The sequence below is a fragment of the Gekko japonicus genome, unplaced genomic scaffold, assembly GCF_001447785.1.
Source record: "Gekko japonicus isolate JY-2015 unplaced genomic scaffold, Gekko_japonicus_V1.1 scaffold337, whole genome shotgun sequence".
Taxonomy (NCBI): Eukaryota; Metazoa; Chordata; class Lepidosauria; order Squamata; family Gekkonidae; genus Gekko; species Gekko japonicus.
The window spans coordinates 1047030-1065744 of NW_015175365.1; the positions used below are offsets into that span (position 1 = coordinate 1047030).

An 18715-nucleotide genomic window follows, 5' to 3' on the forward strand; every position below is an offset into this window, starting at 1 on the left:
AGGGGTGTGGTATGGAGAAGCCCCACCCCCCCCCCCCCCAGCACTGTGCTTCAGAACAGACCAGCTGCTTCCTATGAACCCCTGGGGCAAAAGAGGTTCAGCCTTCTTCCCCCCCTCCCAATGGAACAGTCTGCTCTTCCCTTAATTTCTGTGTGATTTGGTTGGGTCCTCTTGGAGCTTGGTTTACTTTCGTTTTTTATGTGCTTAATGGACCTGAGAACGTGCTGTTTAAAATGTAAGTTCAAGCCTTCCCATGGGCTCCGTGGGCTTGGGGGGGGGAGAAGGCAGTATTCGCACCATAAGATGCACACACTCCCCCCCCACTTTTTTGGGGGTGGGGAAAGTGCGTCTTATGGTCCGAAAAATACTGTACTTTTCTCCCTTTCTCACAATACAAGAACTCATGGGCAATCAATGAAATTGCTGAGCGGTCCGGTTAGAACAGATAAAAGGAAGTACTTCTTCACTCAAAGAGTGATTAACGCATGGAATTCACCGCCACAGGAGGTGGTGGCGGCTACAAGCATGGACGGCTTCAAGAGGGAATTAGATAAACATATGGAACAGAGGTCCATCAGTGGGGCTATTAGCCACAAGGTATAGATAGGAACTCTCAGGCTGGGGCAAGTGATGCACTGTATTCTTGATGCCTGGGGGGGGGCAACAGTGGGAGGGCTTCTAGTCCTGGCCCCACTGCTGGACCTCCTGATGGCACCTGGTACTTTTGGCCACTGTGTGACAGAGTGTTGGACTAGACGGGCCATTGGCCTGATCCAACACTGGCTTCTCTTATGTTCTTAAGTATTCTAGTAGTACAGTAACATAATACATATTATAAACGAATAACGTTTAATTTTAAAACTTACTTGTACATAGATACATAGTTTACAAGTCCTGCATTCCTGTCCCCCATCTTGGAGAGCCACTCATTGTAATCAGCACGAGGACCTTTGGAGCTATGCAAAGAGGCAAAAATTGTAACAATCTTCAATCAGTTTACTACATTATCTGAAAACAGCATGATGGCATCCATCTTGTTAGCACCAAGGTGATACATGAAAGATCACTCTGTCCAATCACTTCTCCCAGTGTTTCTAGGAAAAATAGTGGTTTTCAAGAGTTTCACAAAATAAGGTCCTAAGAAATACAGAGTCTAGTACTTTGCCTTAAGGAGAGGGATACTTATTTGTAGCAAACTGACAGAACTGACAACCCCGGACTCACCTCAGGCTGCTTTTGTGGCCAGGGGGCTTGGAGTGAGGTAGGGGAGGGTGTTGGTACCTAGCTCCCTGATGACAGCTCACAGGCAGCGACGATCATGTCTGGTTCCAAGACAGGAGCCAATCAGCAACAGGCCAGTTGGGTGGGGGGCAGAGATCCCCCAGGTGGATGAGGAGGCCCAAGGCTTCACTGGGGTCCACTTCCAGAAGATTTAAGGAGCCACCTCTGGGGACCAGGCCACTCAGTCTGTGCAGGCGTCGCCACCCACCCTCCCTCCGGTTTGTCATTGTGTGGTGGTAGGGCTTAGTGTGCAGTATACTCCTGTCACAGCTTTTATAGACAGTTTGGGCATTGGACTGGATCCAGTCTTGGGAGGAGGCTGAGCCTGCATGCCTTCTCTTCCTTTGGTAAGGGGTCTTGGGGGGTAGGCCATCCAGTGGCATGCCCAGCTTGGGGCCTGTTGCCCTGCTGTAGCCCTCAGGTGGCAAGGGCAATGGCTCAACACCCACGTGGAACCCCAGGACTTGTCATCCTGCATGATTTTTGTCCAACGGGTGGGCTGGGTGAGGGCTGATGTCACTGGCTGGCAGGCAGGTTGCCTGATGCTGGGTCTGGGCTCGATGCTGCACCAGATGTTCCTATGATTGTAGCCAATAAAAGCTGTGACCTATTTTCCTCCCGCTAAGTGCCTGTGGTCTATCCTCCCCACACCCCTTGCTCCCTCTCTTGCCCCTGGGACTGCCATGTCATTTGCACAAGTTCCTGACTTACAGAATCCCACTGATCCCACATTAAGCAACCTTTGAACTTTACTTCTTCAAACAGACTAAGCCTTTGCATGGAGCATGCAAGTACAGTTACTTTCATCCTCAGGGAGACACCCTTTGAACAAAGGCACTTATTGCAGATTTTTTACAAACTCATTTCCCAATCCCTTTAAAAGTTGCAAAGTAGCTCTTACAGAACTGAACAAACACTCAATTTGTACCACTGCATAACATACACATGACCATTATATATTTTAGTGATTATTGTGAAGATATTTATACCCCACCTCTCTCCCATACCAAAGGGAGTCCTAAGGAGGACAACATATAATGCAATAAAAAAACAAAACAAAACCCCAGAAAAATAAAACCAGATGGTAGTGAGCAGTGATGGTTTCATTCAGATGCAAACACAAGCATACTACAGCTTACTCCTTTCACCTCTGACAGTCACAGGTCTTGGCCAGTGCTTCCTCTAAGCTGTGGAGTCTTGTGAGCAAAAATTCTACTTTGTGAGCAACTGGCATTCAAGTTGTGAGCGAGCGATTTGGCTGCTGCATAAATTAGCTTGCTCTGGAGCCCTCCTTCCTGAGTGAAGACAAAAAGTTGTGAGCTGGAGGCTTAAAAACTGTGAGCTAGCTCACACTAACTCAGCTTAGAGGGAACACTGGTCTTGGCAGCAATGCACTGCTAAAGCAGCTGCCTTAGTTTCTGCGGGTGTGATGCTCCAGTTCTTGCCAGCACAGCTCACATCTCCCTTATATATAAAAGCCGAATGGTAGAGGCACTTCTCTAGAACATTCCATACGCTCTGGAATTGGTTGGTGCCCTGGTGTGTCACTCAGAATCTGTCCATATCCACTGGCTGCATTGCTTGCGTCTTGCCTCCAAAATTCTAAACAGTTTGCTGTTCTTCTCCCCCTCATAGCCAGTCAGAACACAGAGATTATTTGCATATGCCGCCTCATTTGCCTTTGCCTCGGAACACAGAGGTCGTTTGCACATGTGACTTGATTGGCTTTTGCCTCTAACATTCTAAACAGTTTGCTGTTCTGAGGTAAAATGTGTCCAATCTCCAGGTGAGGGCTGGAGATCACTCAAAATTAAAACTGCTTTCCAGATGGCAGAGAAAAAGCACAGCAACCTTTAAATAGCCATTTGGAAAACAAGCTATTCTGCAGTTAGCACATGTTCATTTTTGCTGTTTATGTTTTTTAAAAAAAGAAATGAACAGTTAATGATGAAGAAAGGACTAACAACAACAATAGCAATAACCAGTGGTGCTTCAAAATAGGCATGCTTGGATCAGTGAGCATTTACATAATATCACATTCTTTATAACATATTATTACTGATGCTTGGATCAGTGAGCAGCATTTAAATATCACATTCTTTATAACATATTATTACTGTTATAAGAAGAAGAAGAAGAAGAAGAAGAAGAAGAAGAAGAAGAAGAAGAAGAAGAAGAAGAAGAAGAAGAAGAAGAAGAGGAGATTGGATTTATACCCCGCCCTTCACTTGGAGTCTCAGAGCGGCTTACAAAGACCTTTCCCTTCCCCTCCCCACAACAGACACCCTGTGAGGTAGATGGGGCTGAGAGAACTCTGACACAAACGGCTCTTTTTCAAGGACAGCTGTGCCAGAGCTTGTGACTGACCCAAGGTCACATCAGCAGGTGCAAGGTGGAGGAGTGCGGAATCAAACCCGGTTCTCCCAGATTAGAGTCCGCGCACGTAACCACTACACCAAACTGGCTAATAAATACATAGGGCTAATAAATAAAAAATATTGCTAATAAATACATAGGGCTAAAATAAAAAATAGAATATATTTAATAACCTCCTGTGTGAACTCAAAAGCAGAAGGCACTGCTAATAAATGTTTAATGGAATCTTTTTTCCAATACATTATAGAGCTGCTGGCAGTGGGCTATGAGGTCAAACCAAACAGTGAAGTAAGCTATCAAATGTATTATATTGTACATTTAATATGGAGAAGAATTAAGGTCTGATTAACAGACCCTGAGACGTGGACAGGAACAACTTTCTTAAGTCCAGCATTCACACAAGATTATGGTTGTACAATGCCTATTAATAAAATTAGGGCGACTTTCAGCCTTGCCATATTTACAAAAGAATGCACAAAACCCTCTCATGATAGAGAATGGCTCAGAGTTGGTTTTCATAGCGTGATGGCTTCGGAGAGACCGTCCTTGCCTCTAATCAGGAAATTACTGTCCACTTCAACTGATAAGTTTACAATGCTGAGCATGAAGTTCACTTCCTGCATATTCAAACTAAAATCAAAATCCCTTGCTTGTAAAAATCAATCTGCTGATAAGAAAATGGTGATGATGAAGCCACAGACGATAACAAGCCCTTTATTTAGACAAGTAGGCAGAAATATGGGTTAAAGGTGAAATGGCGCACTTTATACAAACAGCTGCCAATTATTAATCTAGGGAAGGAAGTACTTTGACTTCTGCAGATTAATGTGAACCGTTCATTCCTTTGGGTACTGCTACATTAAAAGTAATGATAGCCAACTGTCACAGTTCTTAACATACTTCTAAAGAATGTCACTAATAGCCCAGAAATATAGCCAAATAAATGTCTCCATTACCTGTTATAATCATTTTTTTCCTGCTCAGACATATTTTGTAGAAGAAATTCCTTTAGTGTACAGGTATTCCCAAGCCATTCAATCAGCCCTAGCCTGAAAAAAAACATACCCAAAGTAGATTGGTGACAGGGAGATAACAAAAGATGATATGCTTGACAATGGGACTAGCTATAGGTGATGTTAACCTTTGCATCCTCCCTGGGTCTGCCACGAGGACTTTCAAGCAAATGTGCCTTACAAGTTCTGTGCTGGGAACTCCACTCCCAGACACGCAGGAGCCCAAACCAGATCAGGACCTCAGCAAGCAAGGAGAGGGCAGCTTAGGCCTTCCCCCTCCATTAAGATTTCCCAACCTGAAACCACATGGAAAGCTTTGTTTGCTCCACTGGGGAAACCTATGTGTAGCCATCAGTACATGCAAGTTTCCCCAGCAGAGCAGTCAGGTCTGGAAAATGCGGGGGGGAGGGCTTAAATTCCCTTCTTCTCATGCACTGTGGTCCCAATCCAAATTTGGCCCCCATGTGGCTGGGAACCTTACTCCATACACAGAATTCACAAGCAAGTCTAACAGGAAAATCCTTGTGGTAGAGCAGTAGGGTTGCCAAGTTGACTTACCTGCAAAGCGGGGGGATTCCTGGCTCCGTCGGGAGTCTCCCTGCACATGCGACGATGACATCACAGGAAGTGACGTCATCGAGTCGCCCACGTTGGGGGCGGGGCACCGTGACTCGAGGGAAAACCATAGAGTTTTCCCTCGATTCACAGTGCCCCCCCCACAATGTGGCCAGCGTGATGATGTCACCTCCGGGTGACATCATCAAGCTGGGGACGCCCTCCGGCAGGGGGTGGAGTTCCCCCCGGGGCTCGATCCGCTGGCAGCGGGTAACGGAATTTACCCGTCCCCACCGGGGGCTTGGCAAGCCTATAGAACAGGATGGTTGGTAGGATAATTTAGTACCATTTTTCTACTGTTTTTAAGTATTTTAATTCTCTTTTAATTCAATTATATTGTATTTATCTTTGATGTAAGCCACCCTGAGCCCTGCTCGTAGGGAAGGGCAGCTGATAAATCAAAATAAATAAATAAATAAATAAATAAAGTGACATGCAGGTTGCTCCCAAAAGGGTAAAAAATACAAACAAGGACAGACTGGGGAATAAAGCCTTATATCCTTTTTGCCGTTTTGTTCAATGATATTAAAATAGCAATAGGAATGTTATAAATGAAGAGGAAACAAAAAGTAATTGAGAGCTAAGGCCTGAAACAACAATCCTTCTCTTTTATTCAAGAACTGGTATGATAACTTGGGGGTTACCATATGATGCAGCCGGCTCATTACTGTGAGGGGATCCAAGCAGTGAACCTTCCTTTGCATGTCGTGTACAGATTTTTTAAATGCAGATATGGACAGCCTAACTGGTAAATCAGGCCCAGTCAAGCTGTGTGGGGGCAGCAGTCAAGGCTTGTACAGGAGACACTCAAGAAAGAACTTGCACCTCTCCCTGTGACTGCCAGCTCTTTCCTCAGACATCTACCTCACTGCTTTAAAACCATTACTCAGAAGAAAGTTTCGCAAAAAGCAACTTTAAAATTTGGTTTTTTAATGAAACTCTGCTCTATATTAATAATGTCACTAAATATTAAAATTATGTTTTTTAATCATGGGTGTTCAGTAACATTATAAAGATACTTTATTTTTTTGTCTGGTGATTATGTTTTATAGATCTGCAACATTTACTTCATTTATACCCCGACTTTTCACCTCAATGGGGACCCAAAGTGGCTTCCAACATTCTCCCCTTCTCCATTTTATCCTCACAACAGCCCTGTGAGGTAGGTTAGGCTGAGAGTGTGTGACTGGCCCAGCAAGCTTCCATGGCAGAGTGAGGATTTGACCCTTTGACTCCCTTTGACAAGTAAACCACGACACCATGTCAGCTCTCAAGGCCAATCAATTATAGTTCCACGCCATCATTCTTCAAAGGAGCTCGAGGCAAACTACATCATTTGCCATTTTATCCTCACAACAGTGCCGTTAGGGTTACAGAATAGCTGGTCCAAGTTTACCTGGTATGCTTCACAGATGGGTAGGGATCTGAACCTAAATCCTCTCAAGCCTCAAGTCCCAACACTCTAACCACCATTTCTCCTGCTAATTCTCTTACTAGTTCAGCAACAAGGGTTGGTGTCAATGCTCCTTCTAAGCTATGGAATCTTGTGAGCAAAAAATCCACTTTGTGAGCTACTGGCATTAAAGTTGTGAGCGAGCCCTTTGGCTCCTGCATCAATCAGTTTGCTCTGGAGCCATTCTTCCTGAGCTGAGACAAAAATGCATGAGCCAGAGGCTTAAAAACTGTGAGCTAGCTCACACGAACTCAGCTTGGAGGGAACACTGGTTGGTATATACGTGCCATATAACAGATCAGCAAGTGCCTACCTAGTGGTCATTGGTATGACTTGGTAAGTCTTTAGCTGCATGCTTCTTTGGCTGCAAGCCGCATCCTGCAAAAGGACAGTATTCATGACATCAAAGAGCTGCTCAATACGCTGGTCTTGCCGGAGATCTTCTCCTCCTTTCACAAGGAAGGGATACTCCCGCTCATCACTGCCTCTGATAATTATACGCTTTGGTTTCCGGATGGATAGCATGACTTTTATCTTGGATGAAACAGAGGAAAAGAAAAGCACAGATTGGACATAGAATGGACAAGAAAATACTTTTGTATAGGAATTAGCCTGCATTTCTGCATGGATGTAAGAATGCAGAAAATAATACTCTATATGTGTATCATTTTACAAAACATTAAGGTCTGCCTATAAGCACCAGAGTTAGAAAATATTTTAATGAAGAGGTTATAATTATGATTATGTGAACATGATCAGACAGATCCTTTCTAAGTGTGGATGTTGGAGTTTTAAAATGTTAACCTGCACACAATTTGCTTTCATACAATATTAAGTGACAGGCACACACTGCATGTTAATATAGTAACATACCCTTTCATCAAATCCTGCAATTTTTGCATGGTATTCTGGCAATGGCTTTCCTTTACCATCATACTGACCTAAGAGGGTAAAAAAGTCATTGTTTAATTGTGGTCTCTCAGAATGCTTATTTGATTAAGAAACTATTAAGGTAATTTTTGTTGTTTTGACTAAACGAATTGTGAATTAATATTCTCAAAACACAACTCTAGTAAAAAAACGCCAGTGATGGTCTTTTCTTACATTTTACTGCTGTTGTAGAACGTTTCAGGACGAATGCATGTGGGCTCCTTAGTGTGAGGCACCCGGCTTGATGTAAAGGCTCTCCCACAATGGCTCTATCAACCCCAGCTATCACAGCAAATTGTAACCCCTTCTCCAGGTTACTGACATGATTAAGATAGTGGCAGACATACTGGAAATCTCCTCAGGCAAACAGCTTCCTACACAGGTGCATACCATAATTACTAAAAAGGGAGACCCCCCCTAAACAAATGTTATACACCCCCATAATCATTACTGGAAGTGTAACTTGAATATAAGATGGCCCCTTTTTTCCTTTCCTTCTTTCTTTTCTTTTTGATTGCATACCTGGGGGGGGGGAAGCTTAGTCTTATATTTGAGTAAATATTGTATTTTGTGCTCTTGACAGGAGCCAACCGATCAAGACATAAAGGACAGACTAACAGTACCAGCCTACGCAGAGTTACAAACTGCTGTTGAAGTCAAGAGGCCTGGAATGGGGCAACTCTCCTTAGGACTTCCAGAACATTCATCTACTGACTTTTAAAATATGTTTTAGATAAAATGTGCTCTGTCAAACATCTTCATTTACCTCAGTGACTGCATTTTGACAGTCAGGAAAGCCAGAAGGAAGAGCACACAATAAAATGATAAAAAGATTAGTGGAAAAGTTGCTTAGATCGTGACACCAGAAGAAAAAAAAATGTCAAAGTTGTTGAGACTAGTATGAAGAAAAGTAAGTAAATCTTAACGATCAGAGACGGAAAATACATTAGATAACACAATTTGTCCCGTGGTTAAGAGCAGCAAACGAGGATCTGCAAAGAGTGCATATATGAAGCAGATGTTGCAAATTAATAATCAAAATAGTAGTTAGTCTGCAATCTACAGACTAGGCACAGCCTGGGGAACTCCTACAAGACAATGACTCAGCCCTACCCACCTTCTGGAGTAGATATAAATTTACTGCCTACCATTTTCTTCTCACCTTGAAACAGAGAGTATTCCATCTTTCTGTGCTTATACCTCTGAGGATGCCAGTCATAGTTACTGGCGAAACGTCAGGTTCTACAATGCCAAGACCACGGCCACACATCCCGGAAAATCTACAGCAACTAATAATAGGCATAGCTTACCAGGAATTTCCAGCTCATGCTTCAAGAATTCTGGTTTGAATTCACTCATCCAAGGTGAGCACTCTTTCAGATTCCCAGGTTCTTGATGACATTCCTTCATTTTCAGGAGGAGAGAATCTGCAATGGTGTTAAATCCACTGGCTTTCATATCTAGCAGCTTGGAACCTCTTTTTCCAAAATGACTGTCAAATTCCTTCCCAAATTTCTAAGGTAGAAATTGATTTACAACAGAGGAGTTAATGTAATAGGCAAAAAAAAAATGTTTTAGACTAGTGAATCGAATGAGCACAGTGCCACCTCTGGCCAACTGAAAAAACTCAACCTATACTTTTTTTGCATGGTATCTGAAATTACAATGATACAGTTACACAGTTATACAAAGTCTAATAGGCCAGCTAAAATATCTACCTGGCAGAACCACGGCTGTTACTACAAAGTATAATTAACACACACTTGCATAAAGCTTACACAGAAGGGGACCGAGTAGGCCATTATTCTTCCCAGCAGCTCAGTAGTGTCGTTCAATTGCCAGTTCAAACCATAACAGCCCTGTAGCAAAAAGTATCTACTGCTAGCAGGTGCCCTGGAAAGGGACCCCCCCCCTCAGCTGCCGCATCCCCTCCCGCCATGGGGCCTGGGTTGGTGGGGGCAAAACTTACTGGGGCTGGGTGGGGCTCAGGACAGGTGGTCTCCTAGGCCACCAGCCCAGCAGGACCTCTCCTGTTGGCAATAATGGCCAATCTGCCCCAGACTACTACAGTAACATCAGTGAACTAAAACTGGGGGGAATACGTTTGATTCTACCAACTGCAGTGTCTGCAGCATGTATCTTCATACTGTTTAATATTAGTTTTATTATTAATATTATATTTGCTCAGTATTAGTACTACTATTTTAGACTATTATAATTTCTTAATATGCAAAAAGAAATATATTATTTTATGTACTACTGCTCATAGTATTACAGATATAGTTTAAAACATCATATAAAACCTCTTAAGAGTCAATGTAATTGTTATAATAGAAACCGTTTTATTTATCCTATATCTGATACATATATGCTTTATATGTTATTAATATTTTAAATACCTATGTTATTAACTCTTTAAATATAAAATATTACTGATTTCACATGTCTGTGAATGTTTTAAAATGTTCTTTGTATATGAACAATTCCCCTCCCCTTCTTTCTCTGCATTCCTATCTTTTCTTTTTGTTTGTTTTTTTAACTTCTTTTTTTAAGATTGCGGTCTCCTGCTATAGATCAGCGATATTCAGCTCCTGAGACGTGATACCCATACATACCTCAATAAATCGTTTTCGGAATAAGCCAAGACCTGAAGCATGTACATTTCCCAAGTTCTGGTACATTCCATCATATAATTTCAGAATGTTCTCTTTATTTCTCTTTGTTTTCCCCAGCTCATTTTTCATATCATCAGTCCAGTCCTGTGAATACAGAATTTCATTAAAATGATTTTCTCTTCTTGCATTCAGAAAACAAAGGTTTAAACATATTAGGTACTAGTGAAAGGCTGAAAACAATTTTAACCATTACTGAGATGTATGAAAAGTACTCTGAATATGTAAATTAAATAGTTTAGTACTTTTCCCCATCTCACTCTTCCTGCAAGAGTGAGACGGGGTTGGTCACTCTACTAATTTTACCTTCACACCAGCTCTGTATTGTAGGTTTGGCTGAGTATGTGCATCTGCCCCAAGTTTATTCAAGGAGGTCCTTTCCGCACTTGTATCTCATCTCTGGTTTTATCAGAGTTCAACTCGTGACCAGGCCCATAGCTACCGCGGAACCCACGCCCCCCCCGGTTTTTACGGGCCCCTCTCCAAGACACCCTCCCGGCGGTCTACCTGCTCCCCACCTCTGCCCAGCCGCGAGGCCGACCGTCCCGTTTTGTGCCATCATGGGTTGCTGCTGGAGGCCGGCCAAAGGAGGTAGGCACACAGCGCTCCTCTTGGGTGCCCCCAGCTCTGCAGCTGCAACACAAAGGCCGGTGGGGGGGGGAGCGTCTGCGCAGCACCGAGAAGAGAGCTCGGTCCCTCCCCGCCTCTCCAAAAGGGGACCCTTGTGCGCACAGCCAGGCAAAACCCAGGCGTGGCTTGTCTCTGGACTCCTGGGACACAGATGTGTGCTGGGAGTCGCTGGCAGTTACGCACAGTCTCAGGCACCCAGGGGGGACCCAATTGGGATGCAGATGTGCACTGGGAGTCGCCAGTGGTTACGCACAGTCTCAGGCGCCTGGGAGGGACCAGATTGGGACCAAGAGCGTGGGGCACCAGGAGAGAGGAGGGTTTCAGCTTGTCCAGCTGGAGCCATTTGAGGGCCTAGGGATGCCCTGGAGTCATGACGCAGAGACCAGCATGGGCAAAGCCACCTCTAGACATCTCTTGCCTGGGAAACCCCACCAGGGGGTCGCCCTAAGGCAGCTGTGACTGGACGGCACTTTCCGCCACCAAAGGACCCCGCCTGCGTGTCCTTCTCGCCTGGAGGCCCTTGGTTGCAGCTGGGACTGCCTTAGGAATTCCACCAATTAAATGAAAGTTAATTTAATTAACTTTGATTTAATTGGCTGGTGGCCCCCCCCAAAAAAACTCCTTAGCTATGGGGCTGCTCGTGACACAATACCTTGCATTTATCCCCGGTTATAACAGCATCCGTTTATCCCGGGACAAATGTGGGGCAAAACCAGGGTGACCTCAATGTAATGTGGAAACAAATAATACCCTGAGATAATTACAGGGGTGAACTCGAGTGTAGTGTAGAATGTAAAAATACCTCTAGATGATTACAGGGTGTAGTGCAAAATGTAAGTTTGGGGACAAGTTTGAACCAGGATTTAAGGTCTAGTGCGGAATCACCCAGGGATCTGAACCCAGCCGCCTCAGTTATAGTCAGACACTCTAACCACTACATCACACTGGCTCTCATACACAAACATTAAATATCAGCTCCTAGAGGATACCACAGTATGAAAATTTGATACTGTACCTTGAACAGCATTACAGGATTGGAAAGCTGCTCTAAAGCCTGGACGAACTCTTGCACCACTCCTTCTCTGTCCAATTTGCTCTTCACCCTGTTCAATAATGGACAATACAACCGTCACCCCTCAGAGGGGAAAAGAAGGGCTGCCACAGAAGCATTTTTATTCAATTTAAAACTTAGGCACATTAAAAGCTGGTTTAAGGCCTAATTTATAGGAACAAAGGAGCTGCAAAAGCAATCATATAAAAGCTGTTTTGCACAATTGCTCGCTAAGTGGACTGAAGGGTTTTCGCAAAACCACTACAAACCCTTATTTTGAGCAACAGGGACACATTTAGTGTAAACTGGCAGCAGCTGAACACAAACACCCCAACACAGACTACTCTTGCTTTTGAATCGGCTACCAGACATTAGGCTGCACATTTTTTATAAGTCAATGGATAACAGGGTTGCCGTGTGCTGCAGTGTATCACTTATTTTATTTCGCCGCCTTTCTACCCAATCAGGGTCCACAAGGAAGACCATTATAGAGTTCCAATGATCTTCTAAAATTACTGCTTTTGTAACCCACCTAAAAATTATAGGAAAGGAATGATAAACATACTTTAAATTGATATAAAATGTTAAAAACTTCTCTTAGGGCCTTTTTAGACACTTATCATTACAACTTTTCTTGAAGGACACAGCCACAGCAAGTTCTCCTGGTACCCATGTGTTACCTGTTTCTCTGCAATTGGACCTTCTCCTGAAATTGGTGAGTGAGCAATAACTCATGAAGAAGTGAGCAGTGACTCATGAAAGCACATACCCTGCCACAAATTTTATCAGTCTTTAAGGTGCTACTGTTGCTCTTTTCTACTGTTACGAACGGAGTAGACTAACACAGCTACCCGTCTTGAAATTGCTGAGAAACTGTAGGCACAACTATCCCACATAGTTCCTTATTGCATCACTGTTAAACCACCAACCTCCTTCTTCTCTGCCTGTGCCTTTTAAACTAACTAAAGCTGTTACTCTTCCCCGAGCAAAAACTCCAAAGCTCACATAAAGGGCAGGATCTGGAGCACTGCAGTCCATCCCAAATGCACTCTCCAGCACTGTCTCCACACCAGTGTTCCCTCTAAGCTGAGTTAGTGTGAGCTACCTCACTGTTTTTTAGCCTCCAGCTCACAGATTTGTGTCTCAGCTCAGGAAGGATGGCTCCAGAGCAAACTGATATATGCAGCAGCCAATTCGCTCATTCACAACTTTAATGCCAATAGCTCACAAAGTAGAATTTTTGCTCACAAGACTCCACAGCTTAGAGGAAGCATTGATCCCCACTCCTGCCAAGGGACCCTTGACCCACATAGCAGCTCTTTATAAGGTGCAGAGGACTGCTGAAAAGGGGAAGTTAATAGAGATCCTTCCCAAGAGCAGGGCAGAGCTTGAAGTAAGCCCCATAAAAATATGTAAAAGAACACAGATTTTATTTCTAAATTCACTGGCTTTAACAACAACTTTAAAGTTTTTTTAACATACATATAAATGTCTAGCATCGTAAACTCCAGCCTAAAACTAATTTTATTAATCATTTGTGATATAATTTTTTAAGAAAGTGTATTTAATCAAAACTAATAATGAGGCCATTTATTCCCAACATTTTTTGTCCTTTTTAAATATTACTGTCTCGAGGACGGGACTCCCGCCCCCCCCTCGCGCCAGCGACCAGGGGGCTGGGAGGGGGCCAGAGGCAGGGAGACAGGCCGTGCCAACGCCAGCGCCAAGGCCCTCCTTCAGGCCCCGGGTAGCTGCTGGCGGCGCACCCAAGAAGCGGCACGCCGGAGGAGAGGTGGCTGCGCCTGTCTTGCGGTCCAGCGCAAGAGCCCACCCACGCAGCCAAGCCCCGCGGCCTGGGCTGGGAGGACCGGAAGCAGACCGGACCCCAACCCAGGGCCGCGTCAACGGCTTTGTAAGGGGGGGGGGCAGGGGAAGGAAAGAGCACCGAAGGGAGCAGGGGAGGCTGGGAGGAGGTATAAAAGGAGGAGGGAGGAGACGGCCAGGGATGACTCCTGGGTGAGGGTGAAGCAGAGAGAGAGAGGGCACCCCATCCAGCAGGGATGCGTGGGTAGGGAGGTGACGCAACCCCCTCCCCCATCCAGGTGTCTGAGGCCTGAATTCTCCTAGTGACCAGAAGGGGGAGTTGTCGTGGCCGGGTTGGGAGGACAGGGGAGCTCGAGTTACGAGGACAGCGACGGGTCATCACCGAGCTCCTGTGACAATTACCTTGCTACAAACTCCTTATTCTTATGGCCAATTATGGTATCTTGGAAAGAAAAGCTTTCACTGCTGATCATGAAGGGATACACTATTGCCTGTGGGTAACTGTTAGCAATTTCTTCCACTGTATACTGCACAGCAAGTGCTTCCTCCTTATCAAGCATTGCCATCAGCTGGCTGATCCAGCCAATGAACTGCCAACAGGGAACTGAAGAGATCTGTAATACACACAACAATATCTGTCAATATGAGCAAAAAACAAACGCAGAGATGTAATTCCAGCTAATGAACCAAACATAAAAGCAAATAAAAGTTTCCTATTGTAACTTGTTCATCTAGAAATATTCCTGGATATCAAATGTTGACTCAGCTAACAGTGCAATGTTACATCTTTCTAAAATCCATTAAAATGGATGTGAAGAAGACTCCCTTGTGCATACTTCGTCTGTGGAACAGCAATTGAAGGAAGGTGTTTGATTCTTCAGTTATTAAAAGTGATGTGTTCAAAAGAGAGAAGAAGCAAGCATAGATGCTTCACCTTTGTGCAAATAGTTCCTTTTGATGGCCACCATATCCTTACGTTGCTTAGAACAAAAATTATCCACGTCAGCCCAAGGAAAATAGGGCAATTACAAAAAAAAAACCAACAAAAAAAACAACCACCTTCCAAATAAACATCATAATTCCACTAATATTCATCCAGTCATCTGTTATGACCCATCCTCTTACTGGCTGCCTGTGCAAGATGATGGAAAGCCTTACCTCCTGTGCCATGAGGCCCAAGGTCTCTGTTGGGTATTTCTCTACGATTTGCAGTAACCTGGGAAACTTTAGTCTAGCTTCTTTTGAATCCAGTTTTAAAGCTTTGATGACTTTTTCCACTACAATGGCAGGGAACATCTGCAAATCCACAGCATTTATATCTGACAAGAAGCAAACAAAAAAAATACAATACTCACATTAGTAACATTAGAAATTGCTGCCTTTATCCAGTGCATAGAAGTGCCTTGTGAAAACATATACAGGAGCTTCCTAACTGTGACAATGTGGATTGCAGGGGATTTCACTGAGGGTTCCATGGCCCGAGCATTCTTTTCCCTGTGGGAGATTAACTCATGAATACTGCTGGTTGGCCAGCATGAAGTCTAAAAAGCCTAATGCTGATGACAATAAGCAAATTCAATTCCCTTGGATTTGGGGCAACCAGAATTTATGAAGAGAAGCATATTACATACAAAATCATTTGTTGTTGTTGTTCAGCCGCACAGTCGAGTCCGACTCTTCGCAACCCCATAGACCAGATCACGCCAGACCTTCCGGTCTTCCGCCGTCCTCTGAAGTTGGCTCAATTTCATGTTCGTTGCATCGATGACACTGTCTAACCATCTCATCCTTTGCCATCCCTGTCTTCTTTGACCTTCAATCTTTCCCAGCATCAGGGTCTTCTCCAGTGAGTGCTCCCTTCTCATTTGGTGGCCAAAGTATTTGAGCTTCAGTTTCATTATCTGGCCTTCCAGGGAACAGTCAGGGTTGATTTCTTTTAGGATTGACTGATTTGATCTTGCAGTCCAAGGGACTCTCAAGAGTCTTCTCCAGCACCATAGTTCAAAAGAATCTATTCTTTGTCGCTCGGCCTTCCTTATAGTCCAACTCTCGCAGCCATACATGACTACTGGGAATACCATTGCTTTGACCATGCGGACTTTTGATGGCAGGGTGATGTCTCTACTTTTTATCATGCTGTTTAGGTTCGCCATCGCTTTCCTCCCAAGGAGCAGGCGTCTTTTAATTTCATGGCTGCTGTCACAGTCTGTGGTGATCTGGGATCCCAGGAACGTGAAGTCTGTCACTACTTCCACGACTTCCCCTTCTATTTGCCAAGGAGTGATGGGGCCGGATGCCATGATCTTAATTTTTTTGATGTTGAGCTTCAACCCCACTTTTGCACTCTCCTCTTTTAACCTGAGCAAGAGGCTCTTGAGGTCCTCTTCACTTTCTGCCATTAGAATGGTATCGTCTGCATATCTGAGGTTGTTGATCTTTTTCCCAGCAATCTTAATTCCCGCTTGTGATTCATCCAGGCCAGCATTTCGCATGATGTACTCTGCATATATATTAAATAAGCAAGGTGACAATATACATCCTTGTCGTACTCCTTTTCTTATGCGAAACCAATGAGTTGTTCCATATCCAGTTCTAACTGTCGCTTCTTGACCCTTATACAGGTTTCTCAAGAGACATGTGAGGTGGTCTGGTACTCCCATCTCTTTAAGGACCTGCCATAGTTTGTTGTGATCCACACAGTCAAAGGCTTTAGCATAGTCAATGAAGCAGAAGTAGATGTTTTTCTGGTATTCTCTTGCTTTCTCCATAATCCAGCGAATGTTGGCAATTTGATCTCTAGTTACTCTACCTCTTCGAACCCAGCTTGTACTTCTGGCAGTTCTCTATCCACGTACTGTTGAAGCCTAGCTTGGAGGATCTTGAGCATGACCTTGCTAGCATGTGATATGAGTGCAATTGTGCAATAGTTTGAACATTCCTTGGCATTGCCCTTCATTACCAACTTCTTTAATGGTAGTTATGGCTCAGTAGAATGTCACTTTAAAGTCAATGTTTGTACTCCTTCCCACAGAGAATCTCAGTTAGAAACGAACTCTGGTTAGAAATGACTTCTAAATGCAGGTGGCACAGGCTAAAAGAGTTGGTTTCCCCCCAACAAACCAGGATTCTAAACTTGGATTAAATTCTACTTCATAATCCTGATTTTGGAGGGAGAAACTATCTTCAGTTAACCCTTTCTCATGCAATTTTTTGCCACAGATAACTGGAGTTCATTTCTAACCAGATTTTCCACATGAGAGCAAAGAAGGGAACAGTAAGTGTCATGCAAAGCATGGCAAAGAGACTGCTTCACACACATGCTGGCTGAAAGGGATCCATCTGAATGTTGCTGTACTGCATTGGGCAGCTACTTTAAAATTAATCTGCAATTTAATTGTCCATGAAGTGAAAGCTTCATGGGTTGATTTTACTATGTCAGTTTTGCATGGAGTTATTTTACTTGCATCCTGAACATAGAGAGAATTCATATTTACCATGCCAGAGTAATCGTGAAAGCCAAAATTCAACCAAGCCATGACTACACCAACTCTCACCTTGTGTCAACATTTTCACTGTGTAAAACTGACATGGGGGTGACTTAATGTCAGAACAAAGAAGGATTTATGCATGAATCTGGCCTGAATTATGCATGTTTCCCCATCTATCTTCTGCACAGTTAGCAACTGGAATGAATCACTAAATCTTTTACTCACCTGCTGAGCCTTCTTCTTTCTTACGGAGATGAGTGTCACAGAAATTAGCCAATATCATATAAGCATCAATGATGCTCTTTGTGTTTATATGGTCAAAAGAGAGGGACTGAATTTCTTCTTCAGCTTTCCTCACTGCACTGCTGAAACACTGGAATGCCCTTGTGTTCAAACCTGCTATAACCTACAGCGTGAGACAAAATATCCAAGGAAAACATTTAAGAGAAAGTGTTAACATTCCAAAGGACACCTGTCTACTATATGGTTTTCTAAGCATAGGTACAAAATACTCTTGATGCAGCCACCAATGCACACAAAAGGTGGGAAGAAAAACGCAGTGTCAATAGACAGAAATTGCCCACAGAAATAGAAAATGGCTGCAGAAAGAGAGAGAACGGGGGGGGGGGAGTGGACACTCCCCTCAACTGGAAAAGTGAGCCCTTGCTCCTGTTGCTGCCAGCTCTGACTGAAAAAACTACTCAAAACACAGAAAAAGGTCATAAATGGCTATTAAAGAAAATTATATCTTTAGTTATCTTCAGAATCAGAATATTTCCAACAAAATTTTTTGATTTCAAAAAAGGATGGGAATTTCTATCATGCTTTGATCTCGAACACTGGCCACTGTTGGAAACCACTGTCACAACTGAACTCACATCTTATCATATTTAAGGGGGTAATGGAACATTTTAATCTAGAATTGGAATTTATATTACAAAAATGTAATATTTGATATGCATTCATGTAGGTAAACTGTTCTGGGTCTTTGTGGTTCTGCCTAGTCAGATATCAAATTCAGTGGAAAGGAGAATACCATCCAGAAACCATGAAGAAACCAGAAAACACTTTACATGGGGATGCCTTTGAAAATTGGCCAGAAACTTCAACTCAGGCTTTGTCAGGCATTAGATACAAGGACCACACACCCCCTCTGTGCTGAAAGATCTGCATTGCTCCCTATCTGTTTCTGGGCACAATTCAGTGCTAAGGCTCTAAATAGCTTAGGACCAGAAAACTACTGTTTGGATACAGCGTGCCAGTTACAGTCCCACCTTCAGAGATGAGGGGCAATGTTCCCTGTAAGCTGCGGAGCCTTGTGGGCAAAAATTCTACTTAGTGAGCCAAAAGAACTACTGGCATTAAAGTTGTGAGCGAGTTGA

General features: G+C 43.7%; 1 protein-coding gene across 1 annotated transcript in view; it reads right to left on the minus strand.

Annotated features, from left to right (window-relative positions):
- The window catches only part of PRKDC (protein kinase, DNA-activated, catalytic polypeptide), a 141213-nt gene that overhangs the window by 14725 nt on the left and 107773 nt on the right, over positions 1–18715 (minus strand). The window contains exons 72-81 of the mRNA XM_015425442.1: positions 17559–17739; positions 15004–15164; positions 14248–14459; positions 11986–12073; positions 10284–10427; positions 8979–9183; positions 7612–7679; positions 7052–7272; positions 4614–4706; positions 867–956 (exon numbers count right to left, since the gene is read on the minus strand). Coding sequence (XP_015280928.1) covers positions 867–956; positions 4614–4706; positions 7052–7272; positions 7612–7679; positions 8979–9183; positions 10284–10427; positions 11986–12073; positions 14248–14459; positions 15004–15164; positions 17559–17739 — 1463 coding nt within the window. The remainder of the gene's footprint in view (positions 1–866; positions 957–4613; positions 4707–7051; positions 7273–7611; positions 7680–8978; positions 9184–10283; positions 10428–11985; positions 12074–14247; positions 14460–15003; positions 15165–17558; positions 17740–18715) is intronic.